This window comes from Sus scrofa, chromosome 6, assembly GCF_054392235.1.
Source record: "Sus scrofa isolate SSC_HxYL_T2T_F1_AM1 chromosome 6, Sscrofa_HxYL_maternal_Yorkshire_Landrace_v2.0, whole genome shotgun sequence".
NCBI classification, from domain to species: Eukaryota; Metazoa; Chordata; class Mammalia; order Artiodactyla; family Suidae; genus Sus; species Sus scrofa.
The window spans coordinates 120,421,951-120,442,606 of NC_139388.1; the positions used below are offsets into that span (position 1 = coordinate 120,421,951).

Below are 20,656 nucleotides of genomic sequence, written 5' to 3' on the forward strand. Positions count from 1 at the left end.
AAATCTGAAGCTAAAGTTAGCCTTCCTGCTTTGCTTCTGATTTTGCTAGGGAGAAAAGGGGGAAAAATACAAAATATTTTAGTTTGGTTTTGGAGGGAACTTGCTATTTATTGGACAAATAATTCAGTATTATCCTAGGAAATGTCTTTTTAAGGTGGACATCAGGATCCATTTCCCACTTTCCTGTAGAGCAGAAATTGACAGAACATTGTAAGTCGACTATAACAAAAACAAAGTCCAATTCCTCCATAAGGTTTCTCTAAGTCCATACAAATCCAATCGCTCTTCTTCCTTTCCTCATTATAGTCACTGTCAATGAAAAATGTAGTATTTTACTAAATACGATTTTTTTGTCCTTTCGTTTTTATAGACATCCAAGAGTCTAAATGAATTCAGAGTAAAGTTCATGACACCTGCATAATATCTAACATAATGCCAAGGACAACGTAGACAATAAAGGACAGAATTGAATTAACTAGGCGTTTCAATGGCTTCTACTGATGATTCATTTAGTCCTCAGTGGAAAGTTTTAACAAATTATGGTAATGAAAACTTTTTCTTTTCAGAAGAGATATGAGGATGATTTATGATGTTCCATTTCTTTAGCTCCGTTCATAAGGTTGTGACCTCATCTTACAGACTTATCATCTGTATGTATCTGGAAATTAAGGACCCATTAAGAAATTTAAATTAGCGAATAACGGTGAAATGCCTAGATCCATACTTCTACTTAATTTTTCTTCAAAGCTGTAAACAAAAACCAAAAAACAAAGATGTTAGTGGAAAACCGCATCTACGACTGTAACCTGTCAGGCACACTGTATTAAAGGCAAAAGTTGAAACCCTCTCAAAGGGGGCTTATTTTAAAATTTTTCCTTTCTAGGAGTTCCCTCATGGCGTAGTGGGTTAACGAATCCGACTAGGAACCATGAGGTTGTGGGTTCGATCCCTGGCCTTGATCAGTGGGTTAAGGATCTAGCTTTGCCGAGGTGTGGTGTAGATTGCAGACGCTGCTCGGATCCCGCGTTGCTGTGACTCTGGTGTAGGCCGGTGGCAACAGCTCCGATTAGACCCCTAGCCTGGGAACCTCCATATGCGCCGGGAGAGGCCCTAAAAAAGGCAAAAAGATTTTTTAAAAAATTCTCCTTTCTAAAGGATTAAAATCCTATAACGGATTTTAAATAACCCAACCTGACATGATCAAAACATTCTGGCAACAGAAAACAGTAAGGACCAGATCTTTAACATAAGATATTTTTTCAGGGAAAAATCCTGAAAAACCCAATATATTTGATAGGCGTTGTGAGAAATAGGATCCCTCCAGTGGGGAGGCTGGGGGTACAGGTGAGCATCCTGCTGTTTATGTCGCAAGCTGCCTCAGGGGGCACGCGGCGGTTGCTATGGAGGCCGCCCCCCCCCCCCAGTCCCCGCGCTCGCTGCTCCCTTCTGTTCGGTGACCTGCTGGGCAGGCTGCAGGCAGCGCGATGCCGCGGGAGAGTTGCTGGAGGGGGCGGTGGGACCCCGGTACACCATGAGCCTCGGGCCCGGCCCCGTGTCGGGCCGATGAGCGCTGCGCACTCCCCCGCCACTCCCCTCCCGGCCTCGGCTGCGAAAAAGGCAGCGGCTGGACAAAAAGCCCGAGGACGCCGCCGGGTTTCCCTACCAACACTCGCTAGGGAACCTGCATCACCAGCCGCCAGACTGCGGGGCTCTTAAGTACGGACTCTTAAGTGAGCGTCCACTCAATCTGAACGCAGGGGCGGGAGGGGAGGGGGCGGGGCGGGGCCGGGCCGGGCGGGGGAGGGGACGGGGGCTGGCTAGGACGGGGGCGGGGCGGGGCGCCGCTGAAAAGGGTAGGTAACCTGGTGAGGAGCAGGCGGCTGCGCGGGCGGGGGGCGGGGGGCTCGGGGTGGGGGTGGGGAAAAGGAACTGAGAAGTCAGGGAAAGGGAGGCCGGACGCGCAGAAGAGGGCTGAGGGCGGAGTCGCAGCTACGGCGTGGAGACAGGTAACGGAGTGGCCTGAGGGGGGCGGGGGAATGGCCGCGGGCTGGGGACGCCCTTCCCGGGCGAGAGGGGCGGCTCCTGGCTCCGGTGGAAGCAGCCGTGAGGCCGGCCAATCGCCGGCCTCTCATCTGCGGCCTCTTACCCGGCGCGCGTTCCCGGCCTGCCCCTGAGCCAGGAGCGGCCCTGGGCTCGACCCTCGCCTGGCGCGTGCGGCCATAGGGTCTCGGCGTTCGGCCCCGCCCTGTCTCGACCCCGCCTCGGCCCGCCCCCTTCCTGACTCGAGACGCTTCCTGACGCGATTCCCCGCCCCCTCTGGGTCGCGCAGGGAGTCGGGCCCCGGGCCGCCACCGCCACCTCGGCCGCTGCCGCCGCCATCGCTTTCATCCCCATCCCCCGCCATGGCCGAGGAGCTCTCTGCGGCCACGTCCTACACCGAAGATGATTTCTACTGCCCTGTCTGTCAGGAGGTGCTCAAAACGCCCGTGCGGACCGCGGCCTGTCAGCACGTGTGAGTAGACGGCCCCTCCCCCGCGCCGAACCGGGTGGTCGTTTAGGCCCCGCATCCAGCCCCGGACCCTGGGCTGCGGCCTGGCGGGACGCGAGCCCGCAGGCGGCCTCCCGGAGTGCCGCTAGGCGCTGAGGGCCTGTTCCCAGCCAGTCGGAGCCCCGGGCCGCCCTCCCTCTGAACTCGCGGCCCGGTGCCTGCGCCCGGCCCCTCCGCCCGAGCTCGCGGGCCCCAGGGCTCCTCCGTCCTCGCGCCCCCGGGGCAGTGCCCAGGCCGGTCCCCGTGGCGTTTTCGGGCCCCGAGGCCCCTCTCCTCTCCGGCAGCCCCGGGAAGGGGTGCAGGGAACAGGGAGCCTTTTTGTTTCCTAGCAACCTGAGTGAAGGCTGGGGTGTCGAGTGTCAAAACCCGCTGGATGTGCCCGCACAGCCCGCTTCGCGACCGGCCCCGCTTTCAAGTTTCACTTTTCAAGAACCTTGGCCCATTCTTTTCTGATCCATGAGGTCTCATCTAACTTAACCTCTCGGCCCTGCTTCACAGACCACCCTTGAATGTGTTTCAATGCGTTCACCATTCAGTACTAGTTGGAATGAGCTAGAATGGGTTTGCCTCCTTCATTTGTTAGAACTCACAGGATTTCCGGGTATTGGAGTGATAGTTTTCCTTTGTTTTACTCCTCTGCTTATTACTTGGTTACTACAAAGGTGAAGACGGCTGTTGTGAGGAATGAACTGAAATTAATGCAGTAACCCCAGAGGTGATGGGAACACAAAGGGATTCAGTAAGGTGGCCTGGTGCTGTTCGATTTGGCACATTTATAGAACTTTGATAATTTTATAGACTACTAGGATGTCAGTAAGGGTTGGAAAGAGCCCATCTTGTAAAGGTATATAGCACTTCTGACAAACCTGGCTGCTGATTGGAGTCCCTGGGGAACTTTTTAAGTAAACATACCAATTCCCAGGCTCCATTCCAAACTTATAAAAGAATTTCTGGCGGGTGAGGCCTGGAAATCTCTGTCTGAAAATATACACTCAGGCTTGAAAGTTCTGTGTGTATTCATATAGCTGAAAAGAATCGAACAAGTTTCTAAAATTGGTTTCTCCTTTGACTTTATGAGGGGAGTGGTAGATTATCTAACTTTGTAAAGAATGGATTTCTTTTGTTTTTTCGTTTTTGTTTTTTAGGGTCACACCTGCAGCATATGCAAGTTCCCAGGCTAGGGGTCAAATCAGAGCTGCACCTGCAGGCCTAGCCACAGCCACAGCCATGTGGAATCCCAGCCGCGTCTGCCATCTGCTCCATAGCTCACGGCAACGCCAGATCCTTAACTCACTGAGTGAAGCCAGGAATTGAACCTGCATCGTCATAGATAGTAGTCAGGTTTGTTACCAGCTGAGCCACAATAGCAACTCCAAGAATGGGTTGTTGAATTTGAGGTTCTTAAGCATGGATTTCCATACAGTTGTTTCTTTTTTTTTTTTCCTGCTTTTTAGGGCCAAACCCACAGCATATGGAGGTTCCCAGGCAAGGGGTCCAATCGGAGCTACAGCTACATGCCTAGGCCACAGCCACAGCCACATCAGATCTGAGCCGTATCTGCAGTCTGCACCACAGCTCACGGCAATGTCAGATCCTTAACCCACTGAGCGAGGCCAGGGATCGAACCCAAAACCTCTTGGTTCCTAGTTGGACTTGTTTCTGCTGCGCCATGATGGGAATTCCAAGAGTATGTGACTTTTCATGATAGAAGTTATTACCAGTTACATTTTTGCTGCTTGTGAAAGACAAATTACAATTTGGAATTTATATATCATTTGGTGCAACAAATGCAGACTGTTAGAAAAATATTTTGAGATATTTATATATACGTATATTTATATACACACATTTTTTGGTCTTTAATCTGTCAGTGTTCATTATTATAACTTGATGGTTTTTCTGTGCTTGGGCTGTCAGTGGGTTAAAGAAAGGAAGAGAAGGAGGGCAAAGTGAGGAAGTAGGTCTTTTCTGGACAGCATCATTTCAATGATCCTTTGGGTCATTGACCTCATAGAACTCATTGTAATCTCCAGTTCCCCTCAAAATTCCATGCTCTTTGCTCTAGTTCATTTCCCTTTTGAGACATTTTATTAAATGAGATTGTGGCTTAGCTTGACCTCAAGGCTATGGAGAAGACAGTGGAGATGATTATTGAGGGCTTTTCTCAAGTCCATCTCCTTGGGCTATGATATGGAAGTGAAACATGGAGTAGATTTTGTTAAGAGGAATGGACACTTACTACTCACTTTCCCCCATCCCATTCCCTCCTTTACCTGTACTACCCCCTTTCAAACACATATACAGTTGCTCTAAGGTTCTGGCTGAACCATAAATTCAAGTAGAGGGAGAAAACGTTTTATATGGGAGGGGTGGTAATGGTAATGATTGGAAGATGCTTGGTGGGGAAATAGAACTCTTTTTTTTTTTTTTTTTTTTTTTTTTTTTGCTTTTTAGGGCCGCACCCAGGGCATACGGAGATTCCCAGGCTAGGGGTTGAATCAGAGCTACAGCTGCCAGCCTACACCACAGCCACAGCAGTGCCAGGTCTGACCTGTGTCTGCCACCCACACCACAGCTCATGGCAACCCTGGATCCTTAACCCACTGTGCAAGGCCAGGGGTTGACCCCACAACCTCATGGTTTGTTCCTAATAGGATTCATTTTGGCTGTGCCATAGCAGGAACTTCAGAACTCTCTTTTATTTATTTAAAAAAAAATTTTTTTTTTTTTTTTTGTTTTTTTGCCTTTTTCTAGGACCGCACCCGCAGCATATGGAGGTTTTCAGGCTAGGGGTCTAATTGGAGCTGTAGCTGCCGGCCTATGCCAGAGGCACAGCAACGCAGGTTCTGAGCCACGTCTGCTACCTACACCACAGCTCACAGCAATGCTGGATCCTCAACCCACTGAGCAAGGCCAGGGATCAAACCCACAACCTCATGGTTCCTAGTCAGAGTGGTTAACCACTGAGCCACAACGATCACTTCCAGAACTCTCTTTTAAATAATGTAGCTTACAATGTCATTTGCTCTTTTCACAAAGGACAAACCTGTGCCTTTAAACAAATTCAGATTTAGCTGCAAAATCAATTTTTTGCTCGTAGGTAGTGAGAGATGATGTGACAAGAGCTTTGGGCCCCTGTTCCATTTTAACAACAGTAAAGGATTTGCCCATTCTAGTAAAAGGAGCAAGCCCATTGTTACTAGAATAACTTTATATGAATATAAATTCCCATTTAATCCTTGTTCATTCCTTCAAACAGCAATTGTTGAAGGCCTTCTGTATGTCAAGTAGAGAGACATACATAAAGTGCTCTTTCTCTGGAGACTGTCCATAGTCTAATGGAGAAGGCCTATATGTAATTGTGATTGTTATGGAAGAAATTGAGGGGGGAGATTTTCTATGAGCATTGAGAGCAGGTATCTAAATCATCTCATGAGTATAGGAGAAATTTCCTGGATGAAGTAATACTTTAGGTCAGAATTAGTATTCAGGGTTTGTTGGGAAATACCCTGATTAGGTTTACAGCATATGCAGAAGCGAGGAGGGGTTACAGAAGATGACTATACGGACTACACAATTTGGCTAGAGTCAAAAGATGGGTGTAGTGGAGATGAGCTTGGAGATGTTGGCAGGAATTTACTCTGTAAGCCAATTTAAACTTTTCCCTGAAAGCTATAGAGACCTATTGAATAATTTTGGCAGGAAAGCAGCATGGTCACATTTTAATTTTGGAATGTTTACTTTAGTAGCATTGTCTGGCTTGGTAGTGGTGAGACAAGTGAAGAAGTCATTTATTGCTATCAGAGAGAGGAATGATTAAATCCTGAACCAAGGTAATGATAGTGGGAGTAGAGAGAAGAGATTCCTGTCATTTTAGATTTAATGATTATATGTCCAGTAGTTAACTGTATATACATAGATCTAGAATACATGAAGCTAAAGCTGTGAGTAGGGTTGTAGCCAGTGGGGGAGGTACATAAACTGAAAGATAGCAGAGGGCTGTCTAGATAGAACACAGTGCTGGAGAATATATACTTAAATGTGGTGTGGAGAAAAGTGTAACCTGAGAAGATAGAAGTGGACAGGATAGGAGGAAAACCAGGATAGGGTGTGATAGGAGAATCTCAGAAGAATTTTAAAGAAAGGGTAGCTAACAGTGTCAGATGCCTTAGAGTGGTCAGATGTAATGTTTTGAAAAACACGTAAAGACGAATTAATATTAAAATTGAGCAGGTATTCAAAGTAATATTCCAGAAGGTACATACCAACATAGTGGTAAGACATTTATCTTTCTTGGTTTTTTTTTCCTTTGTAATTTTCAAATGTTTTTTGTTTTTTTGTGCTTTTTTTTTGTCTTTTTACCTTTTTTCTTGAGCCGCTCCCATGGCATATGGAGGTTCCCAGGCTAGGGGTTGAATCGGAGCTGTAGCCAATGGCCTACACCAGAGCCACAGCAACGCAGGATCTGAGCGGCGTCTGCAACCTACACCACAGCTCACGGCAATGCCGGATCCCTAACCCACTGAGCAAGGCCAGGGATCGAACCCGAAACCTCACGGTTTCTAGTCAGATTCGTTAACCACTGCGCCACGAGGGGAACTCCTCATATGCTTTTTGAACCAAATCTCCCTTCTCTGTTTTGAATGGTTAAGAAAATGACTATGTAAACTGTTAGAGATAAGCTCTATCATAATGAAAATTACATATAATGACAAGTTGATGTCTTGCTAGACTCTTTAAAAATGGAAATCTAATCTCTTTGCTTTGGGGCATGTATGTAAGGAGGCATCTTTTAAAATGAGCTAACATAAATCAGCTTCCACTTCTCATTAAGTGTAGATTTGTATGATTTAATATTGACCTGCTTTGGATTATCCAGTTCCTGATTTTCATTTAATATTTCTTATAATCTTAATTTTATTGGTATCTTGTTTGGGCAGTTATGTTATTAAAAAAATACTGTCAAAATTTCTTTTTTACAGACTTACTATAATTCTGAAAGCCAGGCTTATATGGATTCTTGCTGATTTAATTAATGCCACTCTAGGCCATGTATTTTCTTAAGGTTTTTAAGACTTTATCTGAATCCTCTTGAAAGATAGTTATTTGTAAAGTGGTATATTAAAAAAAAAAACTATGGTATTTATGTAAAAGACGATTGACTTGATTTTGTCTTGAAGAGTAACTTAAGATATCTGAATTTTTTTAAAAACAACTTTACAAGTTATGTTGGGAAATGATTTTGATTGTAGACTAGGAAGATAACAGGTACCAGATTTTAAATTAAATAATACTAAAAGTGGGAGCTTTGATGGGTAGGAAAGCTGCTTTTCTCTCGCAATGTCTGATGATAAAGCCTGTCGTATCAGGAGAGAAATTCATCTGGCATTTGCTAGTTTGAAATTGGGAGAAACTTAAAGATAACCTTTTAAATTGTTTCAGGGTAATAGGTCATCCTAAAGATACAGGCTCCTTTGAGACATCAAAATCGTTTTTTCTTGATTGACACCTTTTTTCCTCTTCTTTTACTTTTTTTTTAAATAAGCTCTGTTTAGCAAATCAGTCTAGCAAAAGGGAGATGAGGGGAGATGAGGAGTAAACAGTTTTATATCTGAAGAAATGTGCTTAATGGTATAGAGGAAGGAACAGTAGCATCGGAGATAAAAGAGCTGAGAAACTTTTCCTTTGTACCTCTCATCACAGTTTATAATCATGATAGTTTTGGAATCAGATGATTGAAAGGCAGCAGCCCAGGTCTACTTTTACTTACCTGAGCCTACTATTTGCATTTGATGTTGAATAATGGAATGAAAGTTTGTATTGGGAGACCACAGCTTACTAGCTGTATCACTTGGTCAAGTCGTTTAACTCTTTTTAGCCTGTTTTCTTATCCATAAAACAGGGAGAATCCCACTGCAGCAACTTGGGTCGCAGCTGTGGCTCAGATTCATTTCCTGGCCCTGGAACTTCCATGTGCCGTGGGTGTGGCCATAAAATTGATGTAAAGCTAGGGTAGAAACAACCTATTTCACAGGGTTGTTGCAAAGACCAAATGAAACAATGTTTGTGGATAATAATAATCTTGTATGTGTGTGTTATAGTTTTCAAAATGCATGGAAATATAAAATTAGATGTTCCAGCTGTGGCACAGTGGGTTAAGGATCCAGTGTTGCTGCAGCTGTGGTATATAGGTCACAGCAACTTGGGATCTGAGCGGAGTTTGCAACCTACACCACAGCTCATGGCAACACCTGATCCTTAACCCACAGAGCGAAGACCAGGATCAGACCTGTGTCTTCATGGATGCTAGTCAGATTTGTTTCCTCTGAGCCACTATGGGAACTCCACAAAGAACTAGATTATTATTGTAAACAGGAATCTATATCAAGTTTTTTGGTCCAGATATTTAATATCAAAGGTGTTATGAATGGAGAATATTGTAGTTCAGAATTTTATTTTTTGTCTTTTTAAGGCTGCACCCAAGGCATAAGGAGATTCCCAGGCTAGGGGTCGAATTGGAGCTGTAGCCGCCAGCCTGTGCCACAGCCACAGCAATGCCAGATCTGAGCTGTGTCTTCAACCTACACCACACAGCTCACTGCAACCCCTCATCCACAACCCACTGAGTGAGGCCAGGATAGAACCTATGTCTTCATGGATACTAGTCAGGTTCCTTAACTGCTGAGCTATAACAGAAACTCTCTAGTTCACGGTTTTAAAGGTACAAAAGGAAATAATATGACTATTTCCTACAGTCACTCTGACCTTACATATTCTTCCAGAGAGATGTATATGAACAAAGTTGTAAATGTACCTTTCTTGTTTTTTACACAAAGAACAGCATACTATATGCCTTCTTTTGTACCTCGTTATTTTTCACGTTAACTTTATTGGAAGTCATTCTGTATTAGTATATAAAGGGCCTTTTTACTTTCTTTTGCTTTTTTTGATAGTAGAATTTTCATTCATTCAACCAGTACTGCACGGAGTATCCATTTTGTGCTGAGAATACTATTGTAGATTCTAGGGCTCTAGGGTTCAACAGTCCAGACAAAATTCCTGACCTCATGGAACATATTTAGTGTTCTAGTATTCCATTGTTTAATGTATCATTATTTATCCAGTCTTATACTAATGAGCATTTAAATTGTTTTTAGTTTTTTGCTGTTACAAATATGCCATTACGATTAAATGTGTATAAATATCGGGAGTTTCAGCAGGAGTTCTTGCTAGAGTGCAACCAGATCAGTGGCATCTCTGCAGCACCAGGGCCCAAGTTTGATCCCCAGCCCTGCACAGTAGGTTAAAAGGATCTGGCATTACTGCAGCTATGGTGTAGGTTGCAGCTGTAGTGTAGGTCAAAACTGCAGAGCTTGGATCTGACACCTGGTCTGGGAATTCCATATGCTGGGGGACCAAAAGGGGGGGAAAGTACCATTTCACATGTGAGCTTTTCCTGTAAGATAAATTCTCACAAGTGGAATTGCTGGGTCAAAGGGTTAATACAAGGGAATTTGTCAGCTATATCACACAAGGATGATTACAGTTCTATTAAAATGTCTTGTACATGGAAGGTATTCATGGTTTTGATTTGAGGACTGGATTATAGCTTTTGGTTAAGAAATTTTTGGATTAGATTAAGGTAAATTAGCATTCATAGCTCTAACAAATATTAATGACTACTTACAAGGTGTCCAACTCTGTGTTACACTGCTGGGCATACAGTGGTGTAAAGTTAGATATGATCCCTGCCCTCAGAGCTGCCATTGGTGAGACACATTTTAATTCACACAGACACTCAAGTTATAAACTCATAGGTTCAAAGAGAAAGTATAAGAAAGGGACCAGATAGATCTAGGGTGGGTTGGTGGATGGATGGGTAAGTCAGTCAAAGACCTTTCTTGAAGTGAAATTGTTGCTGACATTTAAGTGATATGTAAGTGTTAGTTTGTGAAGGGCTGTGTGCATGTGTATAGAATATTTTGTGGAGAGAGAACATTCTGGGCAAAAGACCCTGAGGTAGGAGAAATGTGCAAGGCCGTGTTCTTCAATGAAGAAACATCTTAGGAGTTCCCATTGTGGCTCTGGTTAATGAATCTGACTAGGAACCGTGAGGTTGCGGGTTCGATCCCTGGCCTTGCTCAGTGGGTTAAGGATCCGGTGTTGCCGTGAGCTGTGGTGTAGGTTGCAGACGTGGCTTGGATCTGGCGTTGCTGGGACTGTGGCGTAGGCTGGTGGCTACAGCTCCAATTCGACCCCTAGCCTGGGAACCTCCATATGCCACGGGAGTGGGCTAAGAAATGGCAAAAAGACCAAAAAAAAAAAAAAAAAAAAAAGAAACATCTTACCTTCAGCCTCTTACAGGTTTATTTATTTATTTGGGGTACTGGTAAAAATTTTTATTATTTTTATTTTGTTTTTTTATTAGAAATTTTATTTTTTTAATCTTTAAAAAAAATTTGTTATTTCCCCAATACTGTTTTTTTTTCTACTGTACAGCATGGTGACCCAGTACACACATACATGTACACATTCTATTTCCTCACATTATCATGCTCCATTATAAGTGACTAGACATAGTTCCCAGTGCTACACAGCAGGATCTCAATGCTAGTCCATTCCAAAGGCAATAGTTTGTATCTATTAACCTCAAGCTCCTCAGTTTATTTATTTTTTAAGCCTTAGTTTTCTCATCCGTAAAATAAAGGAAGTTTTAAAACATTTATTTATTTTTTAAGAATTCAGGGTAAGGAATGTAAATTATTTGGAACCCTGCCTAGCACATATTAAATGCTCAATAAATAGGTACTGCTGTTTATACAGATGTTATGTTATGTTGCTTTCCACAAAATTGGGCTGCCTTACATACAGTGCCATTAATACTATAAATGTATATCTGTATTCCATCATCTTTGTTAGCTTTTTTTTTTTTAAAAGCAATATTTTGTTAATTTACTTCATAATGGTGTCTAGAAGTCACTTTAAAATCTGTTTCTTGGGACTTCCCTTGTGGTGAAGCAGGTTAAGGATCCAGCATTGTCATTGCAGCAGCTTAGATCACTGCTGCTGTAGTGTGGGTTCGACCCCTGGCCTGGGAACTTCCACCTGCCTCTGGTGTGGCCAAAAAAAATGGCTGTTCATGTAGTTCCTAGCCAGGCTTTGTACATTTTTCCATGTTAAATTTTTATATACTAATTTATAATTTTACTTTTCACAGTGTGCTTTGCAACATTTGTGATCATTTCTATGACTACGATTTAATAATAATCTAATTTACTGCTTATTTTTACATTATTTTTCTGTCAGTTGCTTTGCTTTTGTATATTATTACATGTTATACGTTCAGATTTGGATACTTGATTCTCTTTAAAGTTATAATGCTATTCAGTTTTTTCTATTAAATCTTTTTTAAAGAATTGCCCATTTTTGGAGTTCCGTCGTGGCTCAGCAGTTAACGAACCCGACAGTATCCATGAAGATAAGAGTTCGATTCCCAGCCTTGCTCAGTGGGTTAAAGGATCTGGCATTGCCATGAGCTGTGGTGTAGGTTGCAGACTCGGCTCAGATCCTGTGTTTCTGTGGCTGTGGTGTGGACCTGCAGCTTCTGCTCTGATTGGACCCCTACCTGGGAACCTCCATATGCTGCGGATACAGCCCTAAAAAAAAAAAAAAAAAAAAAGACAAAAAATAACAAATACTTAAAAAAATTGCTTATTTTTGGACACACTTGGAATATACTGAGATTTCTGATGTATACTTTTGAATATTTTATGTCTTTTTAGAGCCGCACTCAAAGCATATGGAGGTTCCCAGGCTGGGGCTTGAGTTGGAGTCATAGCCGCTGGCCTATGCCACAGCCACAGATCTGAGCTGTGTCTTTGGCCTACGCCACAGCTCATGACAATGCTGGATCCTTAACGCACTGAGCCAGGCCAGGGATCGAACCTGCATCCTCATGGATGCTAGTCAGATTCATTTCCGCTGAGCCATGATGTCAACTACTATTTTTTTTTTTTTTTGTCTTTTTATCTTTTTGTTGTTGTTGTTGTTGTTGTTGTTGTTGTTGCTATTTCTTGGGCCGCTCCCGAGGCATATGGAGGTTCCCAGGCCAGGGGTTGAATCGGAGCTGTAGCCACCGGCCTACGCCAGAGCCACAGCAACGCGGGATCCGAGCCACGTCTGCAACCTACACCACAGCTCACGGCAACGCTGGATGGTTAACCCACTGAGCAAGGGCAGGGACCGAACCCGCAACCTCATGGTTCCTAGTCGGATTCGTTAACCACTGCGCCACGACGGGAACTCCATTTTTTTTTTTTTTTTTGTCTTGTTGTTGTTGTTGTTGCTATATTTCTCAACTCCTACTTTTGAACCTTAATTATTTTTTTATTTTGGCCTCCCTGTGGCATATGGAGTTCCCAGACGAGGGATCAGATCCAAGCCACAGTTGTGAACTACACTGCAGCTGTGGCAATGACTGATCCTTAACCCACTGTGCCTGCCTGGGATGGAACCTGCATCCCAGTGCTCCCAAAATGATGCCAAACCCATTGCACCACAGTGGGAACCAATCTTGTTTAGTTGACCTCAGTGCTTCTTAGAGGGCATTCCTTTTCAGTTGTTTTAAAAATCTTTTTAATATATTTGAATTATTAAAATAATTTGATTCTTTGGATGTTATTCACTTTTTTAAACTTTTTTTTTTTTTTTTCTTTTTGCCTTTTCTAGGGCTGCTCTTGTGGCATATGGAGGTTCCCAGGCTAGGGGTCGAATTGGAGCTGCAGCCGCCAGCCTACGCCAGAGCCACAGCAACGTGGGATCCGAGCCTCGTCTGCAACCTACACCACAGCTCACGGCAACGCTGGATCCTAACCCACTGAGCAAGGCCAGGGATTGAACCTGCAACCTCATGGTTCCTAGTTGGATTCATTAACAACTGCACCACGCCACGACGGGAACTCGTAAACATTTTTTAATTGTAGTTGATTTACATTGTTGTGCCAATTTCTGCAGTACAGCAAAGTGACTTCAGTCATGCACATATATATGTTCTTTTTCTCATATTATCTTTCATCATGTTCTATGCCAAGAGACTGGATATAGTTCTCTGTGCTACACAGTAGGACCTCATTGCTTATCCATTCTAAAGGTAATAGTTTGCATCTACTAACCCCAAACTCCCAGTCCATCCCACTCTCTCCCCTCCCCCTTGGCAGCAACAAGTCTGTTCTCTATGTCCATGAGTTTTTTTTCTGTTCTATAGATAGGTTCATTTGTGCCTCCCTGGCCCCCCTTTCTTTAACTTTTTAGGGCCGCACCTGCGGCGTATGGAGGTTCCCAGGCTAGGGGTCAACTCAGAGCCAACCCACACTACAGCCACAGCAATGAGGGATCTGAGCCGAGTCTGGGACCTACACCACAGCTCATGGGCAACGCCAGAGTCTTAACCCACTGGTCAAGGCCAGGAATTGAACCCACATCCTCATGGATACTAGTGGTTTCGTTACTGCTGAGCCACAATGCCAACTCCCTGTGCCATGTTTTAGATTCTACATATAAATGATTTAAGGTATTTGTATTTCTTTCTCACTTACTTCATTTAGTATGAGAATCTAGTTGCATCCATGTTGCTGCAAAGGACATTATTTCTTTTTTATGACTGAGTAGCTTTCCATTGTATATATGGACCACATTGTTTTGTTCCATTCATCTGTCAGTGGACATTTAGGTTGTTTCCATGTCTTGGCTGGCTATTGTGAGTAGTGTTGTTATGAATATAGGGGTACATGTATCTTTTTTGACCTAGGGTTTTGTCTGGGTGGATGCCCAAGACTGATTGCTAGATCACATGGTAGTTCTATATTTAGTTTTTTGAGAAACCTCTATACTGTTTGCCTTAGTGGTTGTACCAATTTACATTCCTACCAACATTGTGGAAAGATTCCCTTTTCTCCACACCCTCTTCAGCATTTGTTACTTGTAAACTTACTAATGATGTCCATTCTGACTGGTGTGAGGTGGTACCTCATTGAGCTTTGATTTGTGTTTCTCAATAATTAATGATGAACATCTTTTTATATGCTTACTGGCTATCCGTATGTCTTTGGAGAAATGTCTATTTAGGTCTTCTGTCTATTTTCTCGGTTTTTTGGTTTGTTGAATTGTATGAGTTGTTTGTATGTTTTGGAAATTAAGCCCTTGTTGATTGCATCATTTGCAACTATTTTCTCCCTTTCTGTGGTTTGTCTTTTTGATTTGTTTATGGTTTGTTTCCTTTGCTGTGAAAGCGTCTAAGTTTGATTAGGAACCATTGGTTTATTTTTGTTTTGTCATTATTCTAGGAGGTAGATCAAACAAGATATTGCTGTGATTTATGTCAAAGAGTGTTCTGTGTATGTTTTCCTCCAGTAATTTTATAGTGTCTGGCCTTAACGTTTAGGTCTTTAATCCATTTTGAATTTACTTATGTGTATAGTGTTAGAGAATGTTCTTTTTTTTTTTTTCTTTTTTCTTTTAAAGGGCTACACCCGTGGCATATAGAAGCTCCTAGGTTAGGGGTCAGATTGGAGCTACAGCTGCTGGCCTACATCACAGCCACATCAATGCAGGATCCGAGCCTTGGCTGTGACCTATATCATAGCTCATGGCAACACTGGATCCTTAACCCACTGAGCAAGGCCAGGGATTGAACCCATATCCTTGTGGATCCTAGTTGGGTTCGTTACTGCTGAGCCACTGTGGGAACTCCAATTATGTTATAATTTTAACATGTAGCTGTCCATTTTTCCTAGAACCACTTTTTTTAGAGCTGGTGCACCTGTGCATATAGAGGTTCCCAGGCTAGGGTTCCAATCAGAGCTATGGCTACTGGCCTGTGCCACAGCCATAGCAGTGTTAAATCTGAGCCATATCTGTGACCTATACCACAGCTCGAGGCAACACTGAATCCTTAACCCACTGAGTGAGGCCAGGGATCAAACCTGCATTCTCATGAATACTAGTCAGATTCATTTTCCCTCTGAGCCACGACAGGAACTTCCTAGAACCACATACTGAAGAGACTGTTTTTCCTCCACTCTATGTTCTTGCCTCCTTTATCATAGATTAGTTGACCATAGGTGCTTGGGTCTATTTCTGGGCTTTCAATTCGTATTCCACTCATTTCTGTTCCTGTTCCTATTCCATGGGTCTATATGTTTGTTTTTGTGCCAGTACCATACTGTTTTGATTACTGTAGCTTTGCAGTATAGTCTGAGTTCAGGAAGCCTGGTTTTTCTTTTTCAATATTGCTTTGGGTATTTGGAGTCTTTTGTGTTTATGAACAATTTTTTTTTTTTTTTTTTTTTTTTTTTTGGTCTTTTTGCTTTTTCTAGAGCTGCTCCTGAGGCATATGGAGGTTCCCAGGCTAGGGGTCTAATCGGAGCTATTGCCACCGGCCTACCCCACAGCCACAGCAACTCAGGGTCTGAACCACGTCTGCGAGCTACGCCACAGCTCATGGCAATGCCAGATCCTTAACCCACTGAGTAAGGCCAGGGATCGAACCTGCAACCTCATGGTTCTTAGTTGGGTTCATTAACCACTCTGCCATGACAGGAACTCCTTAACATACAAATTTTTTTTTTTTTTTTTTTGTCTTTTGTTGTTGTTGTTGTTGCTATTTCTTGGGCCGCTCCCGCGGCATATGGAGGTTCCCAGGCTAGGGGTCGAATCGGAGCTGTAGCCACCGGCCTACGCCAGAGCCACAGCAACGCGGGATCCGAGCCGTGCCTGCAACCTACACCACAGCTCACGGCAACGCCAGATTGTTAACCCACTGAGCAAGGGCAGGGACCGAACCCGCAACCTCATGGTTCCTAGTCGGATTCGTTAACCACTGCGCCACGACGGGAACTCCAACATACAAATTTTAAAATACTCTGTTCTGGTAGGGAACTTGCTTTTTTGTCTTTTTATCAGTCTTTTGTACAGCAAACATTTTAAATTTTTATGAAGTCCACTTATCAATTTTTCCTTTTATGGAATGTGCTTTTAATTTTGTCTAAGAACTCTGTGTAGCTCTGTATTGTGAATATTTTCTTTTTTACCCCCTAAAAGTTATATAGCTTAATGTTTTACATTTAACTCTGTGTATTAGTTTCCTAGGGCTGCTGTAACAAATTACCACAAACTCGATGGCTGAAAACAACAGAAATTAAGCAGTTCCCTTATGGCGTAGTGGGTTAAAGACCCAGTGTTGCCACAGCTCTGGTGCAGCCCCCAACAGTGGAATGGGTTTGATCCCTGGCCTGGGAATTTCCACATGCTGTGGGTGCTGCCAAAAAACAACCCTAAATAATCCCAAACAACAAAAGAGTTGAAATTAGTTTTCTCATAGTTCTGGAAGCTAGAAGTTCAACATCAGTTTAAGTGGGCCAAAATCCACGTGTCGGCAGGGCCTCAAGGCCCTGGGGGCCACACCACTCGTCTCTGCCTCCATCTCCACATGGCCTTCTCCTGTGTGTTTGTGTCAAATCTCCCTTTTCCTCTCTCATAAGAACACTAGTGGTGGCATTTAGGACCTACCTGGATAATCCCAGCTAATTTCCTCATTTCTAAATCCTTAACAGTAAACAGATCTGTTACAATATAAAGTGATATTGTTCTGGAAATTAGGAAGTGAATATATCTTTTTTTAATTTCTTTTTTTTTTTTTTTTTTTTTTGGTCTTTTAAGGGTCGCACCTGTGGTATATGGAGGTTCCCAGGCTAGGGGTCAAATTGGAGCTGTAGCTGTTGCCCTTTGCCACACAGCTCACGGGACTCCAGATCCTTAACCCACTGAGTGAGGCCAGGGATTGAACCTGCATCCTCATGGGTACTAGTCGGGTTTGTTAACTGCCGAGCCACATGGGTGGGCATTCATGGATGTGAATGTATCTTTGGATGTCCATAATGTTACTACATGGACTGTAGTAACAGTCAGTGGTCTGTTTAAAAAAAGTATTTCACACACTTTCTTTTGTATCATTGTGTCTGATTAAGACTTTAACAAGTATGTTTATAAGTAAAACCTGTGAATCTATAATTTTTTTTTCTGGCTAGTTTTGTGAATTTTGAAATTAAAATCTTGGAATTTAATTTGTGGCTCAGCGAGTTGTCGTGGCTCAGCGAGTTGAGAACCCAACACAGTGTGAAGAGGTGGGCTTGATCCCTGGCCTCTCTCAGTGGGTTAAGAATCTGGTCTTGCTGCAAGCTGCAGTGTAGATCACAGATGCGGCGCAGATCCAGTGTTGCTGTGGCTATGGCGTTGGCCTGCAGCTGCAGGTCTGATTTGACCCCTAGTCCAGGAACTTTTAGAGGAGGAAAAAACCCTTTGTATCTCATAGATAGAACTACTTGGACAACATGGCTATATTTTTGGAACAGCGTGTACTATATATTTGAAATTTTGAAAATAATAATAGTGAATTGCATAAGTTATAAATTAGTAATTACTCTGAATTTTGCCTTTCTCATTTAAAAACAATTGTGTGTTTTTTGGGATTTATTGGAATAGAATTTTAGATTTCATTATTAAATATTATGATTAAAGTCTCAATTTCCTACCTGGTCTAAGCACTATATTAAATGATTGTAACATTAAAAAAATAGTAGTTTATGTTATAAAGACAATACATATTAAATGTAAAAATAAATTAAAACTGTAGAGAAAGGGTCAGAGTTCCCATTATGGCGCAGCGGAAATGAATCTGACTAGGAACCATGAGGTTGTGGGTTTGATCCCTCGCCTCACCCAGTGGGTTAAGGATCTGACATTGCCGTGAGCTGTGGTGTAGGCCGCAGATGCAGCTCGGATCCCCAGTTGCTGTGGCTGTGGTATAGGCCGGCAGCTGTAGCTCCGATTAGATCCTAGCCTGGCAACCTCCATATGCCCTGTGTGCGACCCTAAAAAGCAAACAAGCCAAAAAAACTGTAGGGAAAGGATAGGTCCCCCTTCATCCCCATTCTCCTTTCCACAGACATGACCCTTATTAAGAGCTTGGTGTATTTTCTCTTCCAGTACTTATGCATTTATAGCCATGTGTGTAATTTTAAAAGAATAAATGGGATCATATAATACACATTACTCAACTTTTTTCCCTTCTTATATCTCCTTAATTTCATATCTTTTCCTTTTTTCTTTAGTTGTCTTTTTTCCTTGTGAAAAATATAATAGAGAAAAGCATACAGACTAAAGAAATTGAGTTCCATGTTTCTATCACCCAAAATAAACTATTAAATTTTTTAATATTTTAGTTAAATCTTTAAAAAATAGATAATATATTCACATAGTTCAAAAACCAGAAGTTATAAACAGATATGAAATGAAAAGTTTCCTTGTTTTTGTCATCGCTCTTTGCATCCTCCCACAATTCCCTGGGATATATTGCTATTGATTTCTTTGGTTTTCTTACATTTTATGTGTGCATAAGCAGAGAGCAATGTACATTCTTGTCTCTCTCTTTTTACACAAATAGTAGCAGAGTATATATATAAATAGTATCATATTTGCTTATAGTATTTCTCTTAGGGAATATAAAATGTTATGAAAACTAAAGTATTCTTTAACAGTTACTGTAATGAGTAGTATGTATTTTTTCAGGCTAAATTAAAACTTAAACACTTGGAGTTCCCATCATGGCGCAGCAGAGATGAATCTGACTAGGAACCATGAGGTTTTGGGTTCTATCCCTCTCCTCGCTCAGTGGGTTAAGGATCTGGTGTTGCTGTGAGCTGTGGTGTAGGTCGAAGACGCAGCTTGGATCTGGCGTTGCTACGGCTCTGGCGTAGGCCGGCAGCTGTAGCTCTGATTAGACCCCTAGCCCGGGAACCTCCATGTGCCGTGGGTGCGGCCCTGAAAAGACAAAAGACAAAAAAAAAAAGGAAAAAAAAAAAAAACTTGAACATGAATGCATCCGTAAACCATATAGAGTATTCTTTTTATTGTGTACATTTGAGTGTTGTCCTCTCTCTCTGTTTTTCCCATAAGTTACGGGTTTTGGGGGAATGATTTTGCATAGTGTAATGATTTCTGGGAGTGTGTGACACTTTATAGCAGAATTGGGTCTTTCAGAAAGTGTCTGAAAGTGCTGACTTTTCTGAGTACTTACATTTCTATGTCAGCCAAAGGAAAGCTGGTATATAAATATTAATATCAGACAATTCAGATGGCATTATAAGAGTCCTTTCATATGAATAAAAAGGAATAATTATGAACTTTTATGTACCTACCAACATAACTTTAGATGAAAACTGACAGAGTTTTAGGGAGGAATTGATAGACCTGCAACCTTTCATCCTTTCAAAAGGAACTAATTTTACTGTATGGTACATAATTGAGGAAACTTTCAAAATAGGAAGAGAATTTGGATGTTGAAAGCATATGATCATTTCAATGAATGCTGAAAACATTTGATAGAATTCAACATTTTATTGTAAAATGTCATAGCAAATTAGGAATAGTGTACAACTTTCTTTTATTCTAATTAGGGGTAGTTTCCCTAGAACTTATAGCAAATGTACTGAATAGTAGATCCTCTGTGCTTTTCTACTTAAGAACTAGACAAGGATATTTGTATTATCCTTACCATTTAACATTGTATTTCAGGTTTTGGGCAATTCAGTGAGACAAGAAATAAGATATACAAAGATGGAAAGAGATAAAATTGTCATAATTTGTAGATAATAAAACTACATATACATCAACTATGATAATAAATACCCCCAAAACTACATGTAAAACCTAAGAAACAACTGACAAGTGATTAGAACTAACAAGAAAGTACAGAGAGGTTTCTGGATACAAGAACAACAGACAAAAATCAACTTTTTTTATACCAACAGTAACCAGATAAAAAAATTAATAGAAAAAAAACCCCTATTTAAATGCAACAAAAACTAAATAGTTTATAAATATTCTAAATATTTATTACAATCTGGTAAAAATGTCAAGACTTCTGTGGGGAAAGTTGAAAAGCTTTATTTTATTTTCTTGTCTTTTTCTAGGGCTGCACCTGAGACATATGGAGGTTCGCAGGCTAGGGGTCCAGTAGGAGCTGTAGCCACCAGCCTACACCAGAGCCACAGC

At 42.2% G+C, this 20,656-nt stretch overlaps 1 protein-coding gene across 3 annotated transcripts in view; it reads left to right on the plus strand.

Moving 5' to 3' along the window:
* Positions 1-2,301: 2,301 nt before the first annotated feature.
* The window catches only part of RNF138 (ring finger protein 138), a 47,773-nt gene continuing 29,418 nt past the window's right edge, over positions 2,302-20,656 (plus strand). For 2 of the 3 annotated variants that reach the window (XM_005665330.4, XM_013999276.3), the window contains exon 1: positions 2,302-2,512. In XM_005665330.4, coding sequence (XP_005665387.1) covers positions 2,403-2,512 — 110 coding nt within the window. In that variant the 5' untranslated portion in view covers positions 2,302-2,402. The remainder of the gene's footprint in view (positions 2,513-20,656) is intronic. The other variant, XM_084964420.1, reaches the window with a different exon arrangement.